At 41.7% G+C, this 19,067-nt stretch overlaps 1 protein-coding gene across 1 annotated transcript in view; it reads right to left on the bottom strand.

Moving 5' to 3' along the window:
* Positions 1-1,740: 1,740 nt before the first annotated feature.
* The window catches only part of LOC137285171 (regulatory-associated protein of mTOR-like), a 57,152-nt gene continuing 39,825 nt past the window's right edge, over positions 1,741-19,067 (bottom strand). Inside the window, exons 31-32 of the mRNA XM_067817410.1 lie at positions 6,943-7,072; positions 1,741-5,838 (exon numbers count right to left, since the gene is read on the bottom strand). Of these exons, the coding sequence (XP_067673511.1) occupies positions 5,770-5,838; positions 6,943-7,072 (199 nt within the window). The 3' untranslated portion in view covers positions 1,741-5,769. The remainder of the gene's footprint in view (positions 5,839-6,942; positions 7,073-19,067) is intronic.

The following is a 19,067-nucleotide window of genomic DNA, read 5'->3' as shown; positions in this document are numbered from 1 at the left end:
AACCTAACAGAATTTTGAAGGGTTTGAAGTTAGAAAGTAGACATTTTTCCGCAATTTTGAGTTTCAAATTGAGGTTTCCGTGAGTCTTATTCCCCCGAATACACCCAAACCATCCAGTGTACGTGATAGTGCAAATCTCCCTGAACATCATGCATAAATTCACCTTATTGCAAGGTATGGAACACAGATTAGTCACATGTTGAAAACCATGCCTCAACATCGCAGTCTAAGCATTTCCCAAATGACTCTATACTTGTCGTAAGAGGCGACTAACGGGATCGGGTGGTCAGACTCGCTGACTTGGTTGACACATATCAATGGTTCCCAGTTGCACAGATCGATGCTCATGTTGTTGGTCACTGGATTGTCTGGTCCAGACTCGATTATTTACAGACCGCCGGAATATTGCTGAATGCGGGGTAAAACTAAACTTACTCACTCCACAAATGACTCACAATACCGTGACTCATCTGAAGAGACAAGCTTGTGGAAGAAAGGTGTTTGTTGCTCATACTGCTGTATAAATTCACATTGGGCTTGGCGGTGACGGGTTGAAGAACAAGGCCACAGTATGGACCTTGACAGTTCAGTCCAGCCTGTCTCAGGCGTCGAATGACTGTCGATGGCTGGATCCATCAATCCATTGATGTCAATGGCTGGATCATGGCTGCCAATTGCTGCTGCTTTTGCTGTTCTGGAGTGATCTCCAAGATGCACCAGTTGCATATCAGGAAGCTGTCATAACAGGAAGTCATCATGGTCGCTCTGTCATCTAATGATGACTGACAAGACGGCTAATGGTGGACTGGTTGACATTAAGGCGCCAAGCAATATATTTTCATTACTCTCCACTACTGAGTCTAACAAAATCTAGTAGGAGGTCGCGCCATGTAACCTTTGGACGACCTATGACGCGAGAAGGCCAACATTGGCTACTGTTTAGGGTTTGGTGGGACTGAAAGTTCCCAAGTCACTGACCCTCAGTTAACGAAAATCCACATAAAAGAAAGGTATTAGGCCTCCAGTATATGTTTTGGGCTTTTTGACATGGTTACCATTACCTAATATTTCCACAAGCTGACATCCTTGATTGACAAAAACGCTATTTTCAGCAACTTTTTACTCAAAGCATTGTAGGGTGCCCCATGTGCATTACCCGGTAGTGACCGTATGGAAAATCATTTGGGTACAAAACTTTCCGAGGTAAAAGTTCAAAAGGTATGTGCAATTGTCCACTTTCGTGATTTGGTAAGCTGTGTTCTGATTGGTCAGTTTCAAAGGCTACTTGACGCGACCTTCAACTAGGTTTTGTTAGACTCAGTAGTGGAGTGTAATGAAAAGTACTGAGACTAAGTTTACTTAGACTGACAAAAATACATGCGTTTTCATTGCCGGTCAGCATATTTAGACAGTACTGAGGATTTGCTGAACCTTTTTAGCGACAATCATGTGTCAGCCCATGCTTCTTTATTTTGATGTTTGATTTATTATTTTCACATGCTCTCAGCATTATTCAAAACAAATTTTCTTAAAACCAAAAGTATTTTTGCATCATGGTTAATAATGACGATCTTGCCTGTTTTTGCAAACTGTGACACTGACAAGTCATGATCTGGCACGAAATATCGTGTGCACAGTTTCTTTGCCAAAGGAGAACAAAGGTCGGAGCAAAACCACAAGTGCATAAGAAACTATACTTCAAACAGAACTAACTGAATTTAAAACACAGAACATAACAAAGAAGGTTGATACTTATTTATTGTCTTTTCAATTTATCTACAAGTGATTCTTTAATATTTACATAATTAACACAGATTTACACTGGAGGCGATTCATGCCAGTAATCACAATCCTTTTATTTACAATCATCTGTACATTTGAACACAATAAAATGATTATTATATTACAATATCAAATGGTACTTCTCACAATAAGTATCATCTTTTCATCTTTTACATATTGCTAGGTAAGATTAAATCCCTGAAAATGTATCCATATCGCTCAACCTAGCTGAGTTTACAACACATGTAATGTGAATCAGTTAGATGTGACAACCTAGCAGAGACTGTAAAACTTGTAATGTGAATCAAATAGGACAATCTAGGATATGCTACAACACATGCAACGTGAATCAGACAGGACAACCTACAATACATGTAATGTGAATCAGTTAGATGGGACAACCTAGCAGAGACTAAAACTTGTAATGTGAATCAAATAGGACAACCTAGGATATGCTACAACACATGCAACGTGAATCAGACAGGACAACCTACAATACATGTAATGTGAATCAGTTAGATGGGACAACCTAGCAGAGACTGTAAAACTTGTAATGTGAATCAGACCGGACAACCTACAACACATGTAATGTGAATCAGTCAGACTGGACAACCTAGCAGGGACTGTAACACTTGTAATGTGAATCAAACATGACAACTTAGGCTACAATACATGTAATGTAAATCAGTTATGTGGGCCAACCTAGGAGAGACTTAAACATTTGTAATGTGAATCAGCCTGACAGAACAGACAACTTAGTGGAGACTGCATCACATCTTATATAAATCTAGATAATGTAGCACCTAAGGGTAAGGTAAATAAAATTTCAATACACTGACAAAATCTCACAGAAAAAATGCACATTACAGACATACTCTAAAGCTTAACCAAAACTTAACAATACATAAAATGGAATTTTGAAGCTACAAAACAGTGCCAGGTCAGGAAGACTAAATTATGTCAATAATGTAACAAGTAACAAGTGGCCTGGCACTAAAACATAACAACAGAACAGTCAATAACAATTTGTTTTCAGCAGATATACTCTGAATACACCATGAAATAAGGTTAACATGCATTCAGCTTGACATTTATCATTCTACCAGTGTATTCTGGAGTCGTGCAGTAACATGGCTTGTATATTCTTTTCCAGATACCTATCACAACAGAACGGAGACATGATACACAGAATGAAAAACTTTCAGTATTATGCTAACAGATATCAACTGTTATACAAGAACACAATACAGTACTAATCAGAGGTGTAAATGGGGTCACTGTTAACATCACAGTTGATGTCATGACACTTTCACCAAAAGCTTTCATAACTGACGGAAAATATCATCATCAAACATCTTTACAATTCAGTTCTTATGTGTTTGCTAGTGATGACAAAGAACCAACATAACAATCAAACTACATAGCTTCAACACTGTTCAACTGATGTTATCATGTCTAAAAACATAAAAATCCACACTACAAACCAAACAAATAATGATGGATTGCATACTAACCTGATGTAAGATTTACACACACCTATTATGTATTGTGCTGCTGCCCACTGCACTGTCTTGTTACACTAATGCTTTGTGATAGTTGGAAATGCCATAGCCTGTTAATGAGGTATATGTGTAAAGCTGTGTCTGTGATCTGAAAGCCCAGGGCATCTAGTCAGGGATGAAGATTATCCCAAAGGTGTACCTGTATATCTTGGGTATTACATATACATGTAGTTAGAGAGTATTATCAACTCATGTGAGTTGTATCTGTGATCTGAAGTCAAGGGCCTGGGGTCTGCAATGTCCACACAAAGTGCTAAGGTTATTGTAAATCCCATGCTTAAAAAGTTTGAAAGCTGTCATGGAGCAAGGATAACACTGTTTAGAGGGAACTATGGAAGGACATCTAGCTGTGAAAATCATTCATCTTTTGTCAGTGAATCTTGAGAATGAAGTTTCTGATCAAACAACGAAAACCATCAAGGTCATCTCTGTCAAGTGTGACCTGCAAATCAGGATAAAAATGGGTAATCTACAAAGAAATGATATGCCCCTGATTTCCGGTGTCCACCAAGTATTCCTGCTACCACTGTATCTATATATATCTCTGGCAGGGCACACTCTATGTCTCATGTAACACTATAAGAATGTATGTCTCTCAGTCACTTTGTGTCACTCACTCAACACTCATGTCCTCTCTCACATGTGCATGTATCCATGCACACACTCACTCACATGGGGATGGCACACTTGAAACAATGAATATGTACAAGCCTTACAATTATCACAAAATGATGAGATCACCATCTACTAACCATTCTAAAATATCTCAAAGCACTGTCATCACATCTAATTGTGTAGCACTTCAATATCTGTCAACACAGCAGTATATATTGTGGGACAGTTCCACAGTTACATAGAAATATATACCATGTAGCCTTTCCCTAGCAATCTGTATTGTTCTATATTGTGTAGCACTACCACCAATATGGCCATATGTATCCTATAAGAAAAACAAAGCTTTATCGCCAATTAAAATATCAGTTTTTCAGATTAAATCTTGGGACTTCTTTGGCTGTTGAAATATATCTGATCATACTGCTGTGTATATGAATAAATGAATGAACAGCTAGTGCATGAATGTACTATTGCACACTTGATGACTACATTACACTTTTATCATGTTGACAGATCTATTGCACCACACAATTCTGGATTTTCACTGCAACATTTGAGAAAATACACAATAACAAAGAACCAGTTCTTAACAGAATGCATATTTCAGGGTAGATAAGCTTCAAAACAAACTAATTAAACAACCTCAATCTTTAAAACATAGTTTTCAATCAATAACTTTCCGCAAACCCATCCATAAATATTCCCAAATTTAAACCCCATCATTAAATAGCGTCATGTGTATACTATGATAGGGTAGATAAGAGGTACTCAAGGTGCACAATTTGCCAGGGAGTATATAAGTCTATCAACCAGGTGTACCTGTACTTGAGTATGCTTGACAGTTGAGACAGTTGTTAACACTCAGTATGCAATACTCTCAACTGTGTTTCTTGCAACAACTTAATCAAGTCAGTCATTTCACCTTTCTGCTACCTTATAGTCACTAGTTTCAAGTAAATGAAGTGAAACCACACCTTCAATAGTCTGTTCAAATGTGCACCTTAGGAAAATGAATGAAAAAGAAACAATTACCTTTTGCTCGTATAATGTGATACGCACAATGTGTGTGTGTGTGGTAACGTTTAGATGCATATACTGACGATACAGTCTTGATATACTGCTGGAATCTTTCGTGAAATCTGTACACAAGTAACACAATAATTCAGATACACACAGTAGCCATGCTATTGCCGCAAACTGTTCCACTCACTAATTTAGCAGCTATATGAGCAAATTAATCAAGGACATCATATTGTTAATTAGTACTGTGAGCACCATTGAGTTACAGTCTCGTACACATATCTGAACACTGTAAATATGCAAACAAGAATTTCACAATCATTCACAGGACATGGCCTTCATTTACGACAGAGTTACTGTTCAAAACTTATCAAACCTCTTTCCCAGGACAGAAGTGTTCCTATCTGGATGTGCATGTAACGGATGTCCAAGCACGAGTTGGAAATTGTGTGACTGCTTCCAACACTGCTGTTTTCACACTCAAACAAGCTATTTTACTGTCACAAACACTGCTATGAAAGGAAAAGTTTCATCTCCTGTGCGACTTCATGTATCTAGGTGTCATCTGAAGCAATGTGATGACACTGCTAATTAACAGCTTCATTAATCAGGTTCTTTGTTTCTAGCCACCAATTTGTGATTCATTTACTTTTAACTATTACATCACATCTAGAAGGTCTAGGGAGTATTACACAACATGAGTGGTACTTTCTCTACAACATTCAGGAGCACACAGCGGCTGTGGTGGCAGTAGATGTGACGGCTCTCTCCAGGCTAGACAACACTAATGTCAACTCCTCTTGGCTGGGCTGGAGTACACAGAGACAAACGCGTCATTGCTACCGGCTGCCAGTCGCACCTGTAGGCAAACACACATGGCAACTAGAAATCTGAAGTGTGAACACTTGACACAAAGGAGCTACTCCACAAACATCCTGGAAAAGTCCCAGGGACAGTTACATACCACTACACATGTCTATGCAACTTCAAAACAGAGTGTCCCAAACATCTAGCCACTATTATAATATAGTTATTTGTTTTGCTTCATCAATAACATTAGTTCTGGTTTGAAAAACTTGTGTCTGTAGCAATAAAACTTTCAGTCAATGGTGGTAAACTCATGGCACATGCCTCTTCGAATGTTGGCTATCAATGCAAGATTCAGCAGTTTAACACCCTTCATTCTTTTTTAAGTAACACATGTGCTTAGATTGCAATCACGCAACTTTTTGTTCATTCTCTTCCCACAGCGGTTACTCCTGTCAAATCTTCCTACGTAACCTCTGTTCTAATACAACCTTTTCATGGTGCGAGTGTTCAAGACACGCGATTGGAGGCGTTATCAGAGGCGTTGTTTTAAGAGTGATCATTCACAAGATCTCTGTAATTTCCGAATGCATCAGGAAAACTTCCACTACCAGTTTTTGTTTCTACAAACACATCATGGTGATAGACCACTGCACTCTCTATTGCCAGTTTCTGATTTTCAGTTAAACATGAAATACCGAATCTTTCCTTCGCACGTTGATGAACCAATTCCATGGGGGCGGCCATACTGGAGCTAAGTCTATTGCTATCTGACTGGATAGTAACAAAGGAGGTAATTCCTGTTGCAATTTTTTGCCCCAAGGGGATTTCTCGATGACCGGGAAATATGGCCATATTAGAACAGAGATTACGTAGGAAGATATGACAGGAGTGACCTTTGTGGAAAGAGAATGCTGCATGTTTTGTTCATGCTGAATATTTTCTCAGCGGTGACCCTCTGTTATGTGAGCTGAGGTGAAATGAGTGAGGGAGGGAGGGACACAGCAGAACCTCTCCACAATAAATTAGAACTCTGCATAGTGACTTGTTGCAGCTAAGACAACTGGGCCAGCAAGTGCACTGAGGCACCATGCCACATCAAGCCAGGACTACATGCAGATCCATCTATCAAGAAAATCTGCTGGGTTGTACTCACTAAGTATGGGTGAAATGTCAGACAGCTGATAGTGCCGATGCGCTGGCCCAGGAATCCCTCGTGGTACTTGATGAGACTGAGGCTGTCTCCACTCTGGTTGTACACACTGATGGACTGATTCACAGACCCACTGCAACCAACACACAACAATATAGCCACTTCAAGCAAGTCCACAGATCCTTACCTCTCAACTTGGTATAACTCGGGTCAGGTGCAGTTTTCAAACAAATTGTTAAAATCTGAATATTTTAGATATTTTATGTACTTACCTTACCATAGGTCTATAGCCTATTACCTCAAGCTTCGCTTAGTAGGAGATCTGACAGAGTTGAACTGCTATTCAATCTTGAATAGCTACCCCGAATTTAAGAATGAAGATGTTGTTGGTAGATAGTATCCTAGTGTCCTCCCATCGGATTGAATGTCCAGGGTTCTTGAGAATGTGTTCAGAGATGGCCGATTTCTGGTCGAGTTTGCTGACAGAGGTCTGGTGTTCCTTCATTCTGGTGTTGATTGGTCTCAGCGTTTCTCCAATGTATAGGTCGCCACAGTTGCAAGGGATCTGGTAGATGCATCCTCTGTCAGCAAACTCGACCAGAAATCGGCCATCTCTGAACACATTCTCAAGAATAAATTAATCTCATCTATCTGTGTACATTCTATCTATGTAATTCATGTATTGCCAATCTACCCGTGTACATCCTTATCTACTTGTGTTTGTACATCATCAACCCCCATGTAAACATGCCCATCAACCCTCATGTAGTCATGTACATCATCCTTAATCCCCAATCATGTGTTATGTAAACATCATCCACCATTGGCTTCCATCCTTATCCCCATCATGTACATCGTCCTTACCCTCTACCTGTGTTATGTAAACATATCCCATCATCTGTAATGTATTACCATTGGCTTCTATCATTGTTATCATAACTGTCGGGTTCCAATCAGCGCTTGTTTATACTGGCTTCCAGCTTTCGTTAATTCATTCCATTTGTTACTTTGTTATTGTTTTACCTGTACATATAAATATAGCTCTGTACCCCATTCTCAATCACCTGATGAAGGAGTAAGTATTAATTCCGAAACGTTGTGTTCTCATATAAAGAAGTTGATATCCATAAAATCTTCATTCTTATGCATTTCACTTCTAAATGCCCTTCAAAGACTTACCCCGAATTTGACGACTGTAATGAAACGGAAGTATCTGGATCTCACCACTGCGTATGCGCGCAGACTTTACTTTCCGGTCCAAAGAGTCTGTAGTGGGGAAGAGCATCCAGCATTGGGAGGGACTAACCGCCTAACTTTACTTACGAGGGGATGTCAATAAGTTTTGAGCCTTGAGCATTTTTCACACCCAGGTGTCACAGCCTATGGTACCATTGAACCTTGGGGTGTAGCTGATGTGATATATAAGTTTTGGTATCCTACTCTCAGAAGTTATTGAACAGCTCACATTGACAGAAAGAGACCCCCCTCACGGCAGTGAAAATGAACAACATTGAGTATAGAGCAGTAATTAAGTTTTAGTTCTTGAAGGAAACTTGGCGAAGAACATTCAAGAAAGGCTTTCAGCAGTTTATGGGAAGTCTTCCCCTTCATCTGCTACCATCAAACGATGGGTCAATGAATTTAAGCATGGTAGAGAGAGTCTTGAAGATGACCCCCATCCAGGTCGCCCAACAACAAGCACTAGTCAGGAAAACATTGACAAAGTGCATAGACTTGTGCTGGAAAATCGTCGAATCACACTCCACGCGTTAGAGGAGACCACAGGCATTTCACACAGATCCATCAAGACAATTCTTCATGAACATCTTGTCATGTCTAAGGTGTGCACAAGATGGGTGCCAAGAATGCTTAGGGATGAAATGAAGCAAACAAGGGTCACCATAAGCAACTCCATGCTAACCGGATACAACAAGAATCCAGAAGATTTTCACTTTAGGTTAGTAACCTGTGATGATACCTGGATCCACCACTATGATCCTGAGAGCAAACAAGAATCCATGGAATGGAAACGTGTCACCTTCTCCCAGGACCAAAAACTTCAAAGCCTCCAGATCAGCACAGAAGGTAATAGCGTCTTCTGGGATAGCAAAGGCGTCATCCACATAGATTACTTACCAAAAGGAAGAACAATGAATGGGGAATATTACGCTAACTTGTTGAGGCAAGTGTGACAGTCAATCAAGGAGAAGCGCCAGGGTAAGATCAGACGTGGTATTCTTCTACATCAAGACAATGCTCCAGTACACACCTCTCGCGCTGCAGCCGCTGCTGTCCAGGAATGCCGAAACGAAATCTTGATGCATCCCCCCTACTCTCCAGACATGGCACCAAGTGATTCCCAAATCTCAAGAAACACTTGCGTGGTCGTAGATTTCAGGATGATAATGAGCTTGTTGCACCTACTGAGGCTTGGTCTGAGGACCAAAATGGCACCTTCTACAGAGATGGCATCAGCGTCTGGCAGAAAAGATGGAACAAGTGTCTTGACTCACAAGGGGACTATGTTGAAAATAAATGTGGTTCATATCAATATTTTGTGTTTTTCTATGCAAGGCTCAAAACTTCCCCTCGTACCTTACCATAGGTCTATAGCATATGGATACAACAGACGGTGGTGAAGGACACCAGAGGACTGTCAGTGTCTTAAGATCCCACATATGCCTCAGGGCAGCCACACCACTACTGATTCCCTCTGTATGCCGGTCTGCTGCAACAATCTCTCGAGAAGGTCATTTGAACCAGAATCAGAGTAGTAGGTCATGTACTAACCACCGGAGGGGTACAGTACATTATCTCATGTAAGTACAAGACCCCCATAGACCAAGGTAAGTAAGATCATACCTTATTGGGCGGAAGGATGCGTGAGTTGCTGTGCAACCACCAATGGTCAGAAAGACTGCAGCCCCTCCACATCTTCCACCGCCAAGTCCCCCAAGTAATGGCTAGCAAACACTGTAGAGGACCACCAGAAGCATCCAGCTATGATGTCGGGAACTGTACAGTTTCTGTGCAGAGCCATTGTTGATGCAACCGCTCGATTCTCATGTGGGTTGTTAGACGACAGGTGAAGGAGATTCTGTGCGTCGTAAGCCGCCAGGATGGTTGGTCTGCCTTAACCATAAGGCTACTGTGTTCCTGGTGACTTCCCCTCTAGCAGTCATGGAAAAGGGCAGAAACAATTTCTTCCTAGTTCCTCGACGAGGAGAGGACTTCCTGATATGTAATCTGAGGGCCCGAACCAGATAGAGTAACAGCTCTTCTCGATCCTCAGGTCCAATGATGGCAGTCAGAAGGGGAATGGTAAATAACCTGTCTGGTTGACCTGGCAGCTGGTTCTTCACCAGGAAATCCCAGAGAAGGCCCAAGTGTACAGCACAATGTCTGCTCTGTTCAAACCGGACCCTAGTCACATCCAGTGTGTCAATTTCACTAACTCTCGCCGCAGTAGTTAGCGCCAACAGAAACACCATCTTCTTCGTTAAGTTGTCAAACAATGCCCTGTCCAGCGGCTTGTAGGGGCGACCTCTCAAGTGCTGTAGCATGACATTCAGGACCCACACAGGCGGCCGGAACTTAACCTTTTGGTCCTCCAGCTTGAATGCCTTCAACATTGCAACCAGTTCTGGGATCTTCGAGACCTTCCTATCTCCTCTGATAGCTAACACTGAGTTTAATGCTGACAGATAAGTCCCAATGGTACTGCCCTTGAGTTTCCTTGAGCACCGTAAACAACGTAAAAACTCCGCCATAAACTGGGGTGACGCTAACAACAGTTCTTGCATCTTCTGGGCACAGAACTTCTCAAATGTAGCCCACTTGTTGTCTTAGAGTAAAAAGCTCTATCTTAGAGTGGAAGCTCTGTGTGCCCAGGCAATGATTCTTGCCACTTGAGAGGAATACCCCTTGGCCCTCAAAGTCCTTTGCAAATGGTCTAGGAATGTCTAGAACGCTGGCTACGTGGAACATCTGATCCAGTAGGTACTTGATCTGGTTGTCCCCTGTCTCAAAATCAGCCATACGACAGTCATGTTGTTTGAATTAATCAACAGGTTGGAGTGGCATAGTAGCGGCATCCAGTGGTCTATAGCTAGAATCACTGCCTCCAGCTCAAGATTGTTGATGTGCCACCCTGCTTCTACGACGGACCAGGGCCCCGATGTTGTCTGAGATGCGCACCCCAGCCCTGGTGTGATGCGTTGACAAATAGTTCATGTCCTGCACCAACTTGGTCAAGCAAACTCTGTCACAGACGTTCAACGTTCGTCCAAAATCGCAGGTATTGGTGCAGATGGACCGAGAGCAACAGCCGCGTCGTAACATCGTCTGCCTGTATGTACGGTAGGAAGTACCTCTGTAACGGTCGTAGCATCAGGCACCCTCTGTGTGTTAAGTCCTGCACCGATGTCAGTAGGCCCAACAGAGACTGCCACTCCCTGAGCACCAACGGCTCTGACAGTCCCTTCGCTACGAACTGGGAAATTTTCTCCCACCGGTTGAGAGGGATCCGAACACGGTTCTACCGTGTCTGGAACAGGCCCCCGATAAACACGAATTAATGCGTGGCATGCAACTGCGACTTTTCCCGGTTGATGATCCACCCTAACTGCTCCAGTAGATGGATGGCAAAGTGTAGCTGTCTGTGTAGCAACTGAGGTTCGAACGGGATGAGAAGGCAATCGTCTATGTACAGGTCCAACTCTATCTGCCTGAGATGAAGAAACCAACTGATGGGCCTCCCAATTCTGGTAAATAGCCATGGGGTCGTGGAAATACCAAATGGCAGGACCGGCCAATGGTAATGTTGACCGTCAAACATGAACCTCAGAAACTTCCTGTGAGCTGGGTAGATGGGGACGTGCAGATACGCATCCTGTAGTGAGTGAGTGAGTTAATGTTTAACGTCACATCGGCAAGATCTCAGCCATATCGTGACGAGAACATTTAAATTAAATATATGCATATGGAAAAATCTGTCAACGGAGGACAGTAAAACAACTAGCATATCACAGTTTTAAGTAAAACTAGTATGGAAAGTTAAAACTAATAGCACTATTTAGACAATACATAATAAAAACAGACTATAGATCGCCAACAACTGAAGGTAGATCACCACACTAGGGACCATGGGGACTTACAGTACCTTTGCTACCTGCATGGACCCTAGTTGGATTTACATCATCCCCTCAGCTGCTGGCGATTGTACGAAAGGTTAGCCAAAATTAAAACAACATGAATACTACGATTAAAAACCTGGCAGACTTAAATTTACTGTGAATGTTTGTGGACTTACGTACCCTCTCAGGAGGACAATAATTTTAAAATACTTCAACCCCCTTTGAGGGTACAGCCACCAACAATTCAAGTTACTAATTCAAACTACCAATCATTAAAATACATCTATTTACAGAAACATACTATTCAAAATTCACCCAAAAAATCAATTTCTTTTAAAAAACCTATAATAAAATGAGAATTAACGTTGGTAAAAAGATCCTTCATTGTTTTAACTGTAAAATATTTATCCCTTGTGATGGAGAATTCAACACAGTCAAGCAGAATATGCTTGACCGTGACTCTCTCATCACAAGGGATGCAAAATCGAGGATCCTCACCTTTCAACAGGTATGCATGAGTATATCTAGTGTGGCCAACACGACATCGTCGTAGTATGACCTCTTCAAATCTGGATTGACAACCCAAGTGGGTATAACCAATGTAAGGTTTTATCTCATGTAATTTATTTATACCCACTTGGGTGTCCCACTTCTTTTGCATCAGATCACGGATGTAAGATCTAATGGTGGCTTTGTAATCACTGTAGGGAATAAGAAGCGGTGTCACAGATTTGTTGAGTGCTGCCTTGGCAGCAAGATCGGCCATTGTGTTCCCTGAAATGCCTACATGGCTGGGTAACCAACAGAAGACGATGTCGTATTGGCCAGTAGCAAGATTATTATACAATTCAATAATGTCAATTAAAAGTGGATGTTTACATGATAAATTTTTAATCGCCTGGAGACAAGAAAGAGAGTCTGAATAGATTATATATTGTTTACGTTTAGGGTGTCTTTGAATATATTTGAGAGCTGTTAATATGGCGTTAGCTTCAGCTGTAAAAATAGAACTGCTAACTGGTAATCTAGAAGATATTGTTCTGGATCCAATGACAGTGGCACAAGCCACAGCGCCACCATCCTTGGACCCATCTGTAAATAAGGATTTATAATTGCTATATTTATGTTTTAATTGATTATATTTTTGCTTATATTGTAATTCATTAGTCTCTGATTTTTTAAATGTGGTCAATGTTAGGTCTACTTGAGGCCTGACCAACTGCCAGGGAGTAGAAGAAAGAAGACGGGAGGGACCTATGTTTTCCAGCTGAATCCCAGCAGCAGAAAGAAAAGGTGTAATTCTATGTCCCAGAGGCGGGACAAGAGAAGACTTTTTGTTGTATAAATCCTCATAAAGGGGATTGAAAACACAGTTATATGCAGGGTTAGAATGATTAGAGTATAATTTAGTAATGTATTGTAAAGCTAACTTTATACGGCGCTGCTCAAGAGAAGGTTCATCAGCTTCAACATAGAGACTGTCAATAGGTGAAGTTCTAAAAGATCCAAGACAAAGTCTCAGACCTTGATGATGGACAGGATCAAGAAGTTTAAGATTGCTTTTGCAGGCTCCCCCGTAAACGATTGAGCCATAATCAAGTTTAGAACGAACTAGTGATCGATAGAGATGGAGAAGGGTAGCTTGATCCCCTCCCCATTTTGAATTTGAAACAACTTTCAACAAGTCAAGTGCTTTCAGGCATTTAGTTTTAAGTGATTTAATATGTGGTAAAAAAGTTAAATGTGAATCAAAGATTAGACCCAAGAACTTGGCTTCCTTCACAACTTTAATGGGCGTCCCATCTAGAGACAGTTCAGGATCTTTATGGGGTTTATATCTACGACAAAAATGTATACAGTTAGTTTTTGATTTAGAAAATTTGAAGCCGTTTTCAAGACACCATTTATTTATTTTGTTTAAACAAAGCTGCAGTTGCCGTTCAATGGTATGCATATTTTTCCCACGACAAGAAATATTAAAATCATCCACAAATAACGATCCATCAATTGAATCGTTTAAAACTTTTGATAAACTATTTATCTTGATGCTAAAAAGTGTGACAGACAGAATACTGCCTTGTGGAACACCCTGATCCTGATTGTAATGATCAGACAGGGTAGAACCCACTCGAACTTGAAACTGTCTGTTATTTAAAAAGTTGGCAATAAATTGAGGCAAACGACCTCGCCAGCCGAAGTCATGTAAATCTCTTAAAATACCATATTTCCAGGTTGTGTCATATGCCTTCTCAAGATCAAAAAAGATAGACACAGCATGTTGATTATTAATCAGTGCATTTTTAACAAATGATTCCAGTCGCACTAAGTGATCGACAGTACTTCTGTTTTTACGGAAACCACACTGTATATCAGTTATAAGGTTATTTGTTTCCAAGTACCAAACAAGTTGATTATTTATCATGCGTTCCATGGTCTTGCAAACACAGCTAGTTAACGAAATCGGACGATAATTGGATGGATCGGTATGATCACGTCCAGGTTTAGGTATGGGTACTACTATGGCGTCACGCCATGATGAAGGAAAGTTACCCGATGTCCAAATATCATAAAAAATATTTAGGAGAGTTTCTAGGCAGGATTCTGGTAAGTGCTTCAGGAGTTGATAATGTATGTTATCAGCTCCTGTAGCAGTATCATGAGCTTGATCAAGAGCAGTATGGAGCTCATGAATAGAAAAAGTTTCATTATAATCTTCCCCATTATCTGAGTTGAAATTAATAGTTTTCTTTTCTTGTTGTTTTTGATACTGCTGGAATTTAGGTAAATAATTAGAAGAGGAAGAGTGTTTAGCAAGGGTTTCACCCAGTTTATTTGCGATATCTGATTTATCGGTAAGTACTTGATCTCCATGTTTAAGATGATTGACAGTAGATTTAGTACCTTTACCTTTAATTTTCTGGACCATATTCCATACCTTGGACATGGGTGTCCGAGAATGTATTTTAGATACATAATTTTGCCAAGATTGGCGTTTGTTCTGTTTAAAAGTACGCCGTGCTTTAGCATTTAAAATTTTAAATTTATTCAAATTATGCACCATAGGATGGTGACGGAAATAATGTTCTGCTTTTTTCCTTGCCTTCCTAGCTTGTTTGCATTCATCGTTGAACCATGGTTTTCTTATGTGTGGAACTGCAGAGGACTTTGGTATACACTCATCAGCTATGGAGTTCAATTCATCAGAAAAACATTTAATAGCATCAGGAACGTCAGTAAAACGTTCAGGTTTAAGCTTTTCAGCACACAGTGTTTCATATAAAGTCCAGTTAGCCTCTTTAAAATTCCGTCTTGATGATGGAGGAACATCGGATGGAGTTACAGCTTTTAATATAGTAGGAAAATGGTCACTTCCACAGAGGTCATCATGGACTGACCATTCGAATTCATTAAGTAGTTCTGAATTTGTGAGTGACAGGTCAAGAGCAGAATAGGTCCCTGTCCCAGGGTGTAAATACGTATTGGAACCATCATTATAAATACATAAATCGTTGTCAGAACAGAAGTCCTCCAACAACTTACCTTTAGCGTTTATATTTACACTACCCCAGAGAGGGTTGTGCCCATTTAAATCTCCCATTATAATACAGGGCTTCGGGAGTTGGTCATAGAGAGCTTGCAGATCAGTTTTGGCAAACGTCGAAGACGGCGAAATATACAGCGAGCATAGCGTAAACGCTACATGTAAAGTAATTCTCACAGCAACAGCCTGCATATTAGTATTAAGTGATACAGGGCTTTGAATAACGTTTTGTCTGACTAGAACGGATGACCCGCCAGTGGCTCTATCACCCGGAGGTGAAAAAGAATGATATGCATTAAAATGGCGAAGGTCAAATGCATCTGTTTGTTTTAAATATGTCTCTTGGAGACATAACGCTGAAGGTGTGAAATCTTGGACTAATAGCAGTAATTCATGTAAATTAGTCCTCAAACCTCTGCAGTTCCATTGTACAATATTGTTGGAATAAACTATCTTTTGGGGGGATTTTTTGGGGATCTACCCCGCACTCTTTTGGAGGGCGACAAGCTATGTGCCCTAGAATGGACGTTTTCAGAAACGTTCATATCTTCACGAGACCCATATTTATTAAACAATTGAATTTTATTTTGTGACCCCTTAGGAGCTCTGCCACTTTGTTGCTTTGAAGCATCAGACTTAGGTTTGGGTTTAGTTTTAACAATTTGTTGTCTATCAGCTGTTGAATGAGACTCAGACCGTGACTGTGAAGATGACTTATGATCAGAGGACTTTGATGTAGTAGGAAGTGATTCCTCAGTCTGGGATGATATAGCAGGGTATAAAACCTGTGGGGAGTCGGAACTGACCCAAGTCAAGGTAGTTTGGCATCCTGTGGATGATTTTGTTATTTTAGAGTTGGATTCAGATGATGATTTTGCTACTGTAGCATAACTTTCTAGAAGGTCAGATCTCTTCACCAGTTTCTTTGCCTCAGAAAAAGAGATATTTTGGGTGAACTTTATTTTGTTAATCGCCATTTGCTCTTTCCATATTGGACACTGTTTTGACGAAGATGAATGGTCGCCAGAGCAGTTAGTGCATTTTTTAAAGTCACTGTCACAATCTTCTGTTGTGTGTGTCTTCTCACCACAGTGAGCACACACAACAGACAATGTGCAGGTAGATACACCGTGTCCATATTTCTGACATTTAAAACACCTGAGCGGGTTGGGGATGTAGGTTTCAACTTGGATATTGCAGTAACCCGCCTTTACTGATTTGGGAGCATTTGGCAATGAAAAAGAAAACAGATAGGTATTTGTTTGGATTGTTTCATTGTTTTTTCGGGTGGAAAAGCGCTTCACATACAGCACACCTTGATCCTTCATTTCGCATGCTATATCAAGCTCGGACATGTCAGCAAACAACCGATCACGATCTCTGACGATACCTTTACTTGTGTTCAAGGTCTTGTGAGCAGAGACCGTGACCGGAATGCCCACAAAAGATTCAATGTTCATCAGATTGGTTGTCTGCTGTTTCTTGCCACACTCTATTAGTAATGCACCCGAACGCAAGCGTCTAATGTTCTTGACATCCCCAGCAATACCTTGAATGCCCTTAGATACTGCGAAAGGGTTCAACTTCAATGGTGTCTTGTCCGGAGTCTCAATAACGAGGAAACGTGGCCAATACTCAATCGATAGAGACGGTCTATGAGAATTATCAACGGGATCAATTTCAAGTGGACGTTTGGTTTTTTTTGGGGGTATTTCATAAGCCATGATTGGTGTCATATGATTCATCATCCGAGCTCCCCACCCACCATGGACTATCACAAGGACAATGCTAAAGCAAGCGGGCCTCCAGCTTGCAGCACCAAGGATACCCGGATGATATACTCCAGCAGAAGAATTAAGAGATTAATAATTCTACCAGATTGGCCCATGAGCCACCGCCTTCTGGCATAGGACTCTAGGCAAATTACAGAACAACATACTTCAAATTCAAAATGTTTTAGATTATATAGTCAAGTCCAAATTTACAACGATTCCAAATGATATATGTGCATTGATAAATATAATAATGCCCCATGCACAGGGCTTGGCATGACCAGCCGATTGGTCGAACCGGGCCTATTCGACCACCCGTCTAGGCGAAGTCAGGGCCGAAGTGGTGTATTGAGCAACAGGAACACGGTTGCAAGCTCCTATTGCTCTCAACCACCAGGATCCCCTCCTCCGCCGACACAGGGCTGCAACCCACGGCAAACGGGTTGGTGGACCAAATATCCTCCCGGGTCCACTACGGGGATGTCGGCAAGCTCTTGGCGTTACCCAGCACCCACCACGAGCGCATCCTGTAAGTCAAGAATGCACAGCCACATTCCCGGGACCAACTTGAGGCGCAGTTGTTCCAGAGACACCATTTTGAAGTGAGGAGGCTCCATCAAATAACGATCATTGAACGGTGCCATGTTGTGGATCATGCGTAACTTGTCAGAGTCCATCTTGGGAATGAGGAAGATCGGAGAGTAGGACACTGGTGAGTGGTGTGGGTCCAACACTTCCTCGATGGCACACTTCCCTAATAACACCTCGATGTTGTCTGCCAGTGACTAGCGCTGCGACTCTGGATACACCTGTGCCGACGGCTGAGATGTCAACGGTGGAGGTTGTATGACCAGTAGTTTTTAGCCACTCTTTAGGATTCTGGTAACGTAAGGATCATCAAGGATGGACCAGTTCCTCCAAAAGATGCCCTGTCTCCTGCCTACTGGTGTAGGCAAAACTGGCACAGCTGGGGGTGGACAGGTAACACCCTCACCACCTTGAAAAGGGGCGCTTCCCCTTCACTCTGCTGGGGTCGGCAGGGGCCCTGGTTGAGTCTGTAGGCTTGTGACGATTGGCTGCAACATTGCCCTGGCCGCGACCTCTGGCAAAGGCGGACCTGACAGATTCCCTCCTTGTGACGTAGGGTTTCTTACCCCTGTCACGTGTTCCAACTCTGTCAAGAAAGGCAGAAGATAGGGCCTCGAATGCTGACGACACCTCGGTGTTAGTTAGCTCCACATGTTCCTTACAAACCTCCGGGATGGCTTTTCCAAAGAGGGACTCGTTAACCTTAGTCAAATCAACAGCCGAGACTGGTTTCAGGATACGCCGCAGCTCCATATCAATTGCTTGCAATCTAGAATCATGAACTCTATATGTGGAGTTGGAGGATAGACTCTTAATGGCCTCATCTAACGCCACCCCAGAGTCCCCAAGCTCAAGACTGTGAACTTTATAGCCCTGTTTCTTCAACATGAGTGCCTTAATCATGGAATTTAACAACAACTTGGCAAAGTCCTCAAGCTGCTCCAGGTGGTTCTTGATCTGGATCTTCTGACACCCATGCGCTCTGCTCTCATTCTTCTAGAATGCTCTTCGACCAGCTGCCTCTGTGCATCCTGATCTCTAGTGCTGGTGACAGTAGTGGTGCCTTTAGGTGCTCCATACGCCGATGCACCC

This window comes from Haliotis asinina, chromosome 5, assembly GCF_037392515.1.
Source record: "Haliotis asinina isolate JCU_RB_2024 chromosome 5, JCU_Hal_asi_v2, whole genome shotgun sequence".
In the NCBI taxonomy this organism is placed as follows: Eukaryota; Metazoa; Mollusca; class Gastropoda; order Lepetellida; family Haliotidae; genus Haliotis; species Haliotis asinina.
Note: the sequence above shows the minus strand (reverse complement) of the source record. Positions and strands in the feature narration are given on the sequence as shown.